At 36.4% G+C, this 12,764-nt stretch overlaps 1 protein-coding gene across 1 annotated transcript; it reads left to right on the top strand.

Annotated features, from left to right (window-relative positions):
• Nucleotides 1–8,204: 8,204 nt before the first annotated feature.
• LOC127680515 (olfactory receptor 52E8) lies at nt 8,205–9,158 on the top strand. Its single transcript, XM_052176026.1, has one exon. It carries the CDS (start codon nt 8,205–8,207, stop codon nt 9,156–9,158), a length of 954 nt encoding a protein of 317 aa, XP_052031986.1.
• Nucleotides 9,159–12,764: the final 3,606 nt, after the last annotated feature.

Raw genomic sequence — 12,764 nt, forward strand, 5'->3', positions numbered from 1 at the left:
ACAGTTATAATTTGCAGACAAGCATTCTCTTGCATCTGGTTTTACGGAGAAGTGTCTTAATATATTAAGTCACTTCCAGCTAGTTCTTGTGACACCAAATAGTAGGGTCAAGATTTGTGAACATTTGAAGTTAAAGATGTGACATAGTCTGAAACTGTCTTTGTAAATTTGTTTTTCTTTTAATTTATTTTTATTAGATATTTTGTTTACTTACATTTCCTTAAGGTAGAAGAAATGGCTATGAAGAAAAATAGATTATACACAATTTCCTCAAAGGAAAAGAAATCTACATGATACCAATTACTATATTTTGAGTTTTTTAAATAAAGTCATTATAAGTACAACAACATGGTTTTTTGCTCCAAAAGTGAATAAATTAAGGAGTAGAAAAAGACAGAGGTGCCAAATTGAGAGTCTACCAGCAGACCCACATATGTCATTGGATGTGGGTATTTAAAAGCAAGGCAGCTCTGGAAAACAATTTAAGATGAGTCAGCAAAAGGAAATGGAGGCCCATAAGACATCTTACCCTTATGAAGCTTCTTTTTAAGCACCTGCTGACTTTAAGTTTAAAATACATAGCATCAACTCATAGAGCTCAATTTTGGGTCATGGATCTCATGTCTACCTTCATTTCTGACATCTTCAGTTTCAACTCTCCCCAAATATCTTTAGCTCAAGAATTTACTATATGGACTCATAGAAATCACTCAAAGCTATCAGATTCCTGAATACAGTTTCTTACAGGGAAAGGGTGCAGGTCACAGTTAGACACGGAACGACATGCTTAGGAAAGCCTGTGAGCTTTACAAATGTGAGGCATCCACTGTCCTCTCATGGAGATGGGATACACTACCCGACATAGTGTGAGAATGTGCATGGAGGCACATAACCATCTTAGGAAGCTGACCCAAGCATTCTTTTGTGGCCTCATTCCATGAGCAAGGCTGCTTGCATCGTCCATGGCAACATGACATTATATTTGCTATTCTCCATGTCGACTGGTGCCACTTGAATAAAATAATCTCCACACATTCCTTGGACAGTTTTAAGTATGTATATTTTATTAATTTGTTCAATATTTCATGCAATGTATTTTGATTCTGTGGCTTGGCTGCACTCTACATAATGACATGTCATTTACAATCCTCACTTTGAACAAATCCATGAAGATTACCTCCTTGGAGCCCAGAGTACTGAAGAGCTGCACTCTGTGCAAATCGAAGTTCCTTATTACAGGCTTGCAAACTTAGTTCCCAGAGCAGCTGTTGCTGTTGCTGCTGTATCTGGGTTTTTGACCTCATGCTTCATCCTCTCATCTTGTACTTAACTACAAATTTCAACAACTAGCTTTAAATTTATCTTAATCCATCTGAAATAAGAATGGAGACCAAACAGATAATACATATTTTTGTCTCTTCCTATGTCAAAGGATTGTGACATCCCTTTAAATGTAAAGAGCTAAAATGTACTGTTCTTTTCTTAAACTATTGCAGCCCTTTTCTCATTGTATCACTTGTTATGTCATGAAAAGAACAGAAAATACAGAAAAACCAAGAAAAATTAAAGGATGTGGATTAGACTATGAAGCAGAATCAGATCCTGATTCTACTCTCAGCTTACTGAACATAGGCAAGTTATATCAAGTCCAGAGTTTCTGTTTCATGTACATAGATGCACAGTGGTGTGTATAATTGAATGATAAATAATTTTATTTCTAATGCCTTTCAATATCTTCCCCATTACTCTTGCCCTGCACTATTAGTACATGACCTTGTGTTCACTATTCTAGTTTAAGCCTTATGTATTTTCACCCATAAATAGATTTTTCTTTGTTTTTGTATTCTTTTCTAATTATACCTTTATATTTTGAAAGTTTCATGTATATCCAAAATATTAATTCAATTGTAAATTCTAATCATATGCTACAAAGACTTACCAAGATTCCTCTCTTTCTCAGTGAGTCATGTAAAAGTTGTGAATTTAGTTTTAAAATACAGATACATGGCTTAAAAGAAGCCTTTAATATAAACAAAGTGTGTGTGTGTGTGTGTGTGTGTGTGTGCTCAAGTTCTGGGGCAGGTCGTTAGTAATAATGTCTCTAGATGCCAGTGTCTTTCTAATGAAGTGAACAGTAATTCCCTTTAGTCATTCCAGCAGGTGAAGAGCTACTCCGCCTTTACTCAATGAGTAACTTTCCAGTAGTGGATTAACTGCCTTTTCTTGTTATTTCATCTATCACTTAGGCAAGGCCCATTTTCTCTTTTGTTTTCTCCCTTCTTTCCCAGACCCTGTGTCCTTCTGCCTGTGTAGTGTGTGCTTTATCCATTTTGGACTTTATTGAGAATTTATAGGCACAGTGGCATTTTCATCCTTATAAAATACATGCATCATAACACTTGTCATTTAAACATTTGCAGCTCAGCGGCCCACAGAGCAGTCACAGTGCTGTGTTATTATCACGTTTGTCTTTCCCCAACAGTTTTCACCTTTCCAAAGCCAGCACTTATGCCATGAAGCATCACTTCCATCATTATCTCTTCTTCCATCCAGTTCCTAGGAAACATTACTTCGTTTTCTGTCTTTATTAATTTCATTAATTAGTTCATTCTGGATAGCTCATATAATAGAGCCATGTTACATAGCCTGTTCAACTATAAGTTCTGTTTCTTTGTATGTCTTTTTCTTTTACATCAGGATTACACTCTGTTGTGCACTATAATATTGTTTTGATTTGATCCCTCTTGATGTATTTTTATTTTCAATATTTATTGAATTTATTAGCATTCATAATAATCTCTTTAAAGTGTATCATATATTTGACCCAAACTGATCTTTCATAGCTTCTTCATTCTTTTTACCTCTTTGCCTACTCATACCAGTCTGCTTCCTACAGTCTTAATTTCTCTCTCTCTCTCTCTCTCTCTCTCTTTCTCTCTGTCTCTGTCTCTCTATCTCTATCTCTCTCTGTCTCTCTCTGTCTCTCTCTCTATCTCTCTCTGTCTCTCTCTGTCTCTCTCTCTTTCTCTCTGTCTCTGTCTCTCTCTCTCTCTCTCTACACACACACACACACACACACACACACACACACACACACACACACAAGTTGCATACACTTTCCAGGAAATAATGTAACTGTAGTCTTATTGGCGAATAACACCCCAAGGCTCACACATAATGCATTTTCTTTATCTATTTAGTGGATTATGGGTACCCAGTCACCATAGCTTCAGTATTGTGACTACTGTTGCCTTTTCTCCAATGTCTTAGTAGACAAGATTAGTAAGATGTGCCATAGACACATAGTCAGTATGTTCCTTTTACCCTATTATTTTTTACAACAACTACTCCAACAAGGCATGGGAAGGAGGTATTTTGTGATGCATTATAGCTGAAATGTCCTCATTTATTTTGTATGTCTGTTGTTTTAGTAGAGATGCTGTCTAAGAGAATTTTTTCTGGCTCTCTCTTAGTTGTGTCTACTTGGATCCTTATAACTAACTTAGGATTTCTAATAGTCCTCATTCTTTGTATTAATGATCTTGTTGAGCATTTTACAGATATAGTATGTCAGAGCTGAGGTTAGTGTGGATATAAGATACCATGTGGGTGGTTGGAGGCAAACTCAAGTACTCTGTAAGAGCTACAACTACCCAGCAAACTTCCCATGCTGTAAGATTATTGGCATTGGTTTTGGCAATAAGGCTTTTATTAAAAATTGATTCCGGAAGCACAGGTAAGAAAGCAAGAACAGATGAAAGGCTTTGTGGAAGGAGTAATCAAGGACACGACCACATAGATCATAAAGATTAATATCTAACAGAGGTAGGACAATGCTAAGATATAGGATGAAAACTATGCAAAGAACATTTGGGAATTTCTCAAAGGAAGATATTTATTATACCAATAGGTATGTAAGCTTTTCTGTTCTCATTGTTCTTTGAGGCTCTTATAAAATGCATTTTGATCACATTCATCACTCTCCCCACTCCTCCAAATCCATCGCCTTCCTTACTCCAAACTCAAGAGCAGTTGATGATAATTATATATTCATGTATTTGTGGCATTCCATTGGAACATTGACAACCCACCATGAGCACATTCTGTCAGGTGTGGGAACGTAGATAGACTGAAAAAAGTTATCTTCAGTAGAATGAGCCAAGCACAGAAAGTCACTATAAGGTTTCAACTATGTGCTCAACTATGTAATTCCTATAAGGAGACAATGTAATGCTAATTATAAAAGAACAGGTTGTGAGTGTGAATGAGGTTTGGAAAATGAAGACAAAAAATGTAAAAGATATTTTGGAGATCATATGAATAGAGTGATGATAACTACAAACCATGATGTGATTTACTAGCAGATAGTATATCTTACTACTCTCATATTGACAAATATTAGGTAATTGACTTGTTACCTACCTTGACCATAACGATAACTATATAATATATAGGCATCAAAATATTGTATATTATAAATGCACAGAATCTTTAATTGCCATTATACTTTTTTTAGCCTGGCCAAAAAAAAAAGTTAGCGTCATCAATTTTTATTATTACTTGTAATATTTGATACTCCTGATTTCTTCCATCATTTTTAAAGGATTTCTCTTGGGAAGAGGTCGATTTTGCTACCTTTCAGAGCCTCCCCTTAATTGTTTGGGATGATATATTTGTATTATAATTCACTATTTTCTACTTTTCTTTGCTATGACCTCCCTTTTAATTTGTTGTGCTTAATTTTGCTTCTCTATAATCACTTTCGATAGCCCTTTAACTCATTCTCGGTGTTTCTTTTTTACATCTGTGTTTATGTCAGGCACATATGTAAAGGCACATTGACATGTTTGTATGTCTCTTGACAAAACTGTTGGTGCATCACAGCAGTTTTCACAGAACAAATAATTTTTTCAGTAATCTAGTGTGTAGATGTCTATCATTGGTAAGATACATTGAGATAAACCAGGTTCAATCACAGAAACACGATGTTGAAAAATTGATTAATCTACCCATATGCAAATTAATAAATAAATAAATAAATAAATAAGAAACACAGAAGAAGTGAAAGAGGTTCTGTGGAGGGCAGAAACTGAGGCTGAGTAGGAAGATAGCAGCAAGAACCCAGAAATGTTCTGAGTGTTTAAAAGTTCATTTTGAAATCATAAGTCAAGCACATTGTATCAGTGCAAGTAGAGGCATGGATAATTAAAAGGAAGCAAAGAAACAGCAATAGTCCCTTGCCCTTGTATCTTGTGTGTGCAAAGAGTGACTGATAGGAAGAACTCTCCAGAGGCCACACACTGTGCTCTATCAAGGTCCCCATGATACTGTGGTTGCATTCTTAGGGGAAGTGGGCCCATGGAAAATGCATAAATTACTTCTGCTCATCAAGGAATTATTGTGCCACAGGATTATTCTGAATGACATTTCATAGTGATTTAGAAAACAAGGTAAGTCATCTTGTGTTTAGACTAAGAAAAAATATTAAGGGAGATGGAGAAAGGGTTTCTACCCAGATAGAAGGAGGATATGGAAGGATTGTGAATTTATAAGTACCAGATGCAGGAAAAAAATATATTCATGCAACGTCCAAAGCTGTTCCTTTACTGCATACACTTTTTGCTATGGCCATACAAATTTTCACATGTAAAACTAAGAAAAAATATGCGTGTGGATTTGTACCAATGTCTGATTTTTCCTTAGCTGCTGTTTCTGATCCTGTGTAACTGATTCTTGCAGTCTGAACTGCAAGAAGAGACAGACTGTACTTCTCTGTTTACAAAGAGGCATCAAGGGGATCCAAACCCATGTTTCTGAATTAGTCAATTTATATCTGCGAGTATTGTGGATGATGGATGTTTAGAATAGATGTTTACGAAATAGGACCCAGAAAGCAGAGAGGAAAGTGTGAGAAAGGGTCCAGATTTTATAATACACAGATGGACACACAGTGGCAGAATTGGGTGCAGAAAAGAAAGCCCAGGTTCTTATCTTCTTTGTGTGTCTAAGTGCACACATGGGTTGTGAGAGAACTTGATGTTCTCCTGAGAGGTCCACAGGCAAAAGGTTCTCTGGTTTGTAGCCACCATGTTGTTACCAGTTTCTGTCCCATAAAGCCTCTGCAATTGCCTTGAATGTCAGTTACATAGGACTCATCAACCTACTGCGTCTTCCTGAGGTCAGCAAAAGGGCCATAGATTGCTTTTTTACATATCTAACATATCTATTAGTCAGTGTGCTTCCCAAGCGTGAGGAATTGAATTTGATCCATGCCATCCTATATAAATAGCTGGACATTTTTTGACACACAGCTGTAATAGCAGGGCTGTGGAGGTGGAGAAAGGTAGATCCCTGGGGCTTGAAGGCCAATCAAGTGAGCTTACTAGATGAACTCTAGGTCAGTTAGAGAATTTGTACTAAAATAAAAAATAATTACAAGATAAAATAAAATAAATAGTATAGGTGGCACCCAAGGAAAACCATCTGAGGCTTATATGTGCATATGTACACACTTTTCATGCCCACCCTCATGCACATTTATTTGTGTATCCCTGTGTGCAGCCATAGGCATATATTCCCAGTCCCCAAAGTTCCGGTATCCTTCTTGGACTTTGTCTTAAACCCTTCTGTTCTTCACAGTGTTCTGTGCATAACCTACCATACCATTTTCAGTAAAAGTTCAAAATGGAAGTTTATGGCAGTTAAGTTTAAAAAAAACCTCCCTATTTGGAGTTTAATTATTCTTGCTTCAAAAAGGAATGTCTGGAGGGAATGTATAGTCAGTTTTATCTAAATTTGTCTTCAGGTCACCTGGTTTACACCAGTTCTTGTAGAATTCTTGTAAACACGTGATAGAATGAATTGTCTAATTGCTTCCCCAAATATAATACTGTGCATGCTCTCAGTAAACAAAAAATAGAACTATGACTGCATGTTACATAGGTTCATGTGACAAATTTAAAAAAATTAGTTATATTATCTTTAATATCAGCAGTCTGTGAGATACATACATGTCCATACACCCATGCACATACACATGAACACAGTGTTCCTCAAACAACTTCTAAAATTATCAATTACTTTTCATTTCTGCAGTGTTTTATGGGAACTTAACTGGACAACACTAAGAATATATGTGTTATCATAAGAGCTTAAAAAAAAGAGACACTTGTTTTCTTAAAACTTTTTTGTAAGTCCAGAGATAGAAATCGATTTTTAATTTACTTTATAAATTTTTATATAACACATTTAATCACATTTGTTTCTTTCTCCCACCCATCCATGACTTCCTGTACCCACACACATAAAAAAATCCCAAGGCACAAAAATATCCCAAGTATATTGGGAAATTGTTTACCTCTCTCTTCCAATAGCTGGTCTATATCTGGACAGTTTTTTTTTTGTTTTTTTTTTAATGGATGCATCATTTATTCATTGACTAAATGAAAGTTTTGGCTATATTTAGACAATCTTTCATGTTTTTATCATAGCTAAAAATGAGCAAAATGATCTTTATCAAATATATTTTCTCTTTCATTGACTTTAAGACTGGTAAGACTCTCTAATATAGTTATAATGGACATGAATGATTTATTTCCTATCGTAAAAATTAAACCGCCTGCAGCTTCATCTCTTTATCTAAATATGAAAATATAGAGAACTTCTACATGACTCAGCTTTCTCATGAAAAGAAAAAAAGGAAGGTAAGTTGTTTATTCTGCCCTCAGAACCGGACCAACTCTGTACATAACATTACACACAAACAACATAGTATACACAATATTTAGGGGCTTTAGCTTCCCAAGTAGGGAAAGGTGAAAATAGCAGGAGCCTGAGTAATTCCTACGCTGATAAAGCAAAAGCGAATGTAACACACTTTGTATAACCAGCCCGGGAGTTCCAGTCTCTTCGTGTGTTCACGGCCACTCTGCAGTCTGCATTACTTCTTGCCGCTCTTCTTGGTATCAGTCTTTGTTCTTACATGAGTTCAGTGCAGTAATGTTGGCTCTATAGCTGATGCTGTGTGAAATTCAGGAAATTTACACAAAAAATGAAGAAAGCGTTTTACTTATTCTACAAATATAAACAGGGGATCCAAATGTTATTTTTATATGTTTTCAGGAATGAAGATAAAAGGCTAAGTAGACAAATAAGCACACTAATCATACAATAAAACTCACTTGTATTAAGCACAGCATCTATCGATGACTGAGAGAATGTTCCTGTCTAATGACACACAAGTCCACCCTTCTTCGTTTCTCCTGCTGGGCATCCCAGGGCTAGAAGATGCACACATCTGGATTGGATTTCCCTTTTGTTTTCTCTATCTCACTGCAGTCCTGGGAAATGCTGCTGTTTTATTTGTGATCCAAACTGAACACAGTCTTCATGAGCCCATGTACTACTTCCTAGCCATGTTAGATTCTATTGACCTGGGTCTGACCACAGCCACCATTCCGAAAATGCTGGGCATCTTCTGGTTCAATCTCCGGGAAATATCTTTCAGAGGTTGCCTTTCTCAGATGTTCTTCATCCACTTCTTCACAGTCATGGAAAGCATTATGTTGTTGGCCATGGCCTTTGACCGCTACATTGCCATTTGCAAGCCCCTTCAATACACTGTCATCCTCACCACAAAAGCCATCGGGGTCATTGCAGGTATTGCTGTGCTTCGGAGCATATACATGGTTCTTCCACTGGTGTTTCTCCTCCTGAGGCTGCCCTACTGCGGCCATCACATCATCCCCCATACTTACTGTGAGCACATGGGCATTGCCCGCCTAGCTTGTGCCAGCATCAAGGTCAACATCATGTTTGGTCTTAGCAACATTGCTCTCTTGCTCCTGGATGTGGTTCTTGTTATTCTCTCCTATGTCAGGATCCTCTATGCAGTGTTCTGCCTGCCCTCCAGGGAGGCCAGGCTCAAGGCTCTCAACACCTGTGGCTCTCATATAGGTGTTATCTTAACCTTTTTTACTCCAGCGTTTTTCTCCTTCTTGACACATCGTTTTGGCCACAATGTGCCCCAATATATCCACATTTTCTTGGCCAATCTCTATGTGGTTGTCCCACCAGCCCTTAATCCTGTGATCTACGGGGTTAGGACTAAGCAGATTCGGGAGCGAGTAATGAAGATTTTGTTCCATAAAGATCACTAGCTAAAAGCAGTTTAGAGAGTTTGTCTCAGAATTTGTCTCATATGTTATTGAAAGTAGTTATTATGTGTCTAGTCCATAGAAAAATTAAAATAGAGACACACTTACTGGGACCAAATAGTGTCATTTAACTGTGAATTAGACACCTTATTTTTCAAGGCAGTGCTGGAAAATACAAAAAAAAATATATGAAAATGTATTTCTGTAAGCATTTCATTGATATTGCTGAATCTTGCTTATGGTCCAGTACATAGGGCAGTTTCCTCTTTTGCAGAGAATATATTGATGTTTGGGAAAGTTATGTGATTTATCTGAATTTCATTGTTATCAGAAAGTAGTAATTTAGGTCAAAGAAGATTTCCCCAAATTGTGCCCATTTCCTTTTCTGTTGGTTTTTTTTTTTTTTTTTTTTTTTTTTTTTTTTTTTTAGAATTTAATACAACACAGAATATTCCAGTTCTCTGCAAAAGCATTATGGATAGAGTAAGTGGCTTCTAGGATGATGGTGGTGGTGATAATGGCATTAGAAACTTGTTACAATATAGCATGACATCAGCTTATAAAAACACCACATACTCAGAGATATTAATAAGAATACTCATTCATTCATTTGCATTTACTAGGAACCTACTTAACTATTAATGTGATTTTTCTCATGCACATAGAGAAGTAAACAGAGAAAGGACATTGGAAAGTACTGTAGTGGAAAGAAGTGATGATATAGTTTTGATACAGCATGAAATGTATAAGCACAAATAACTATTTAGTTATATTTGTTGAACAAGTTGTATTTATGATTCATTTGGTACAAATTATATGATACATAATAGCAACACATATACTACATGTAAATATATATATATATATATATATATATATATATATATATATATATATACATATATATACACACAGTTTTCTTGTTCCATGTATAAGTTTTTTGAAGAGTAGACTGATAAGAGTAGACAGTGTATTTTGTAATCACTTTCATAGGGAATAAAAGACAAGTTGAAAGTTATGTATATAAATATTTATGAAGATTTAGAATGGCTCAGTATGGATAGGAGAAGGGCACATAAAGTTCCACTCCACTCTGGACATACTGGCAAATGATTGCTCTTAAAGGAGGGAGAGTAAATTTCCGCAGGAATATGGGTCCTGAAATACTACCACGATCCAGTAGATGGCGCTACAAACACATTTAAGTAGCCTGAAGGGGTCACAGTGGTGCAGGAGAGGCTGGAGCAGGAGGGAAGAGGAAGAGGCAGAGAACATGAAGTTTGGAGCAAAAAGTGGTGGGAGGCTAAGGGAAGAATTGTGCAGGATGAGTGGGGCATGGACTTAACCAAAACACATTATATGCACATTTCTCAAAGGATAAAAATAAAATTCTGTAATTCACCAGGAAGGAAATAATTTAAAAATGTCTCCTGTATTTTTATGCTTTACACACACAATTGTTTATAAAAAAGTATTGTTTAAAAATAAAAATAAGGATTTAAAATTATCTTTGAGAAACATGGTTTTAGGATAAGGACTTGAAAAAGAATGTATTGTTATAATCAAGGCAGAGTTACTCAGCAAATGTGTTCTAGATCTCAAAATAGTTGTGATTATGGACACAGGACCTACACAAAACTAGACCAGTTCATATCCTGCCATGCAGAAAAGACAGAAAGTCCCACCTACATCAGAGAACTAAGGCACAGATAACAATAGCAGCTAGAAGGGGCTAGGTAGCTTGGACACTGATTCTTACTTTAGTATCAACAAGCATTTATTGCTCACTGGGGGAGGGAGACATATTTTCTACATGATGTAACTACTGGTAAGTAGGCCAGGCTCTTGAGTTATCCCTCATCTTAGATCCTGTGACAAACACTAATAAAATGTCACCAAAGAAAATGGAAGAAAAAGGAAGAAAAATATGAAAACATCAAGAAGAAAATCTGAGAAGAGACTCATTGTGAGTGCAAAGGGGAAAAGGCACTAGGAGGGGAATATGATACAAAATCATTATGTGCACAAATGAAAGTATCATGATGAAATCTATTGTGATTTATAATTACCATATGCTGATAAAAGTGCATAACTGTAAAAGCCTTCCCCCAAAAAAGATTCCACAGAGTTCACAATTGACATATCAAGGAAAAAATAAAGCAACAATTATGGACACCACATTGAACTTACCTTTGTCCTCTCCCTATTTAATTTGTTCAGTTATTCCTTTTGTATTTTTATTTAGAATTGGTTAGTGTTCATGTATGTATGTATGTATGTATGTATGTATGTATGTATGTATGTATGCATGTTTGTATTGTGTGAACGTATGTGTGTAAACATGGTATGATATTGTGTGGCATGAAATGTGTGTAGAGGTCAGAAGCCAACTTTATGGAAGTTGGTTCTCTCTTTCTACCCTGTGTATTCCAGAGGGTCAGACTCACATTTGGGGGGCATAGTAGCATAAATAGATAGATACATTAAAAAAGGTATCAAAGAAGACTCATAGCTTCAACTTCTGGTCTAAACTTTTGTGCACATTTATGTTCACATATACACATGCATACATGTACATACAATATCATTCAATTCTATATGCAATTACTGTTCTTGAGATGGAATGAACTGCATGAAGTTGCATCAGGCTGAAAACCAAGCAAGACAATGTTAGTGAACGTGAATAGAGGCCATTTAAAATGAAACGTAGGGAGAAAGAGGCAGAAAGAACAAAATAAACAGAACACCAGAAAAGGTGACCCGACCTCAGTGGGCCAACAGCTATATTATTAAAGATACTGGAGGAGGCACTAGGGGACAAACTAAATACCTGAATAAATAATGCTGGAAAATGTATGAGTCCATTGAAAACTGTAAACCCATAGATCAAAGAAGCTCAGTGATTGCCAGGTGAGACAGTCATAAATGAAAGTAAACCAGAGAGCATGGTGACTGGTTTCTTAATGGCAGCAGGATGCTGAGCAGCCTAAACACATTAATAAAGAATTCTGAAACAAACACTGTGGTCATTTGAACATGCTTGTCCCAGAGAGTAGCACTATTAGGAGATGTGGCCTTGTTGGAGTAGGTATGGACTTGTTGAAGGAAGTGTGTCATTGCGGGTGTGGGACCCTCCTCCTAACCATGTGGGAGCCAGTCTTCTAGTGGCCTTCAGATGAAGATCCAGAACACTCACCTCTCCTGCACTATACCTGCGTGGACACTGCTGTGCTCACCTTGATCATAAGCTGAACCTCTGAACCTGTAAGCCAGCTCCAATGAAATGTTTTCCTTATTTAAAAAACATAGGTAGTGCTCAGTCAAAGATTCTATTCAGTAAAAGTATGCAGAGTGATGATATGGTATATGTATACATTGTAAAGTCAATGAATATCAAAATTTATACAGTTCATGGGTGTCTAGAATATGCTCCTCTCATAAAGAAGGCTTTGTTGTCTGATCATACATTTACATTCAATTTCTTCCCAGCTGTGAGTAAATTAGTGAGGTCAAACTCCATAGTCTTACAATCTACAGGTAAATGAGATCATAATACAATACAATTTAACATGCTAAAAGTTGTATCAGTGTTTGTCATCTCAGCATAAT

The sequence above is a fragment of the Apodemus sylvaticus genome, chromosome 1 (assembly GCF_947179515.1).
Source record: "Apodemus sylvaticus chromosome 1, mApoSyl1.1, whole genome shotgun sequence".
NCBI lineage: Eukaryota > Metazoa > Chordata > Mammalia > Rodentia > Muridae > Apodemus > Apodemus sylvaticus.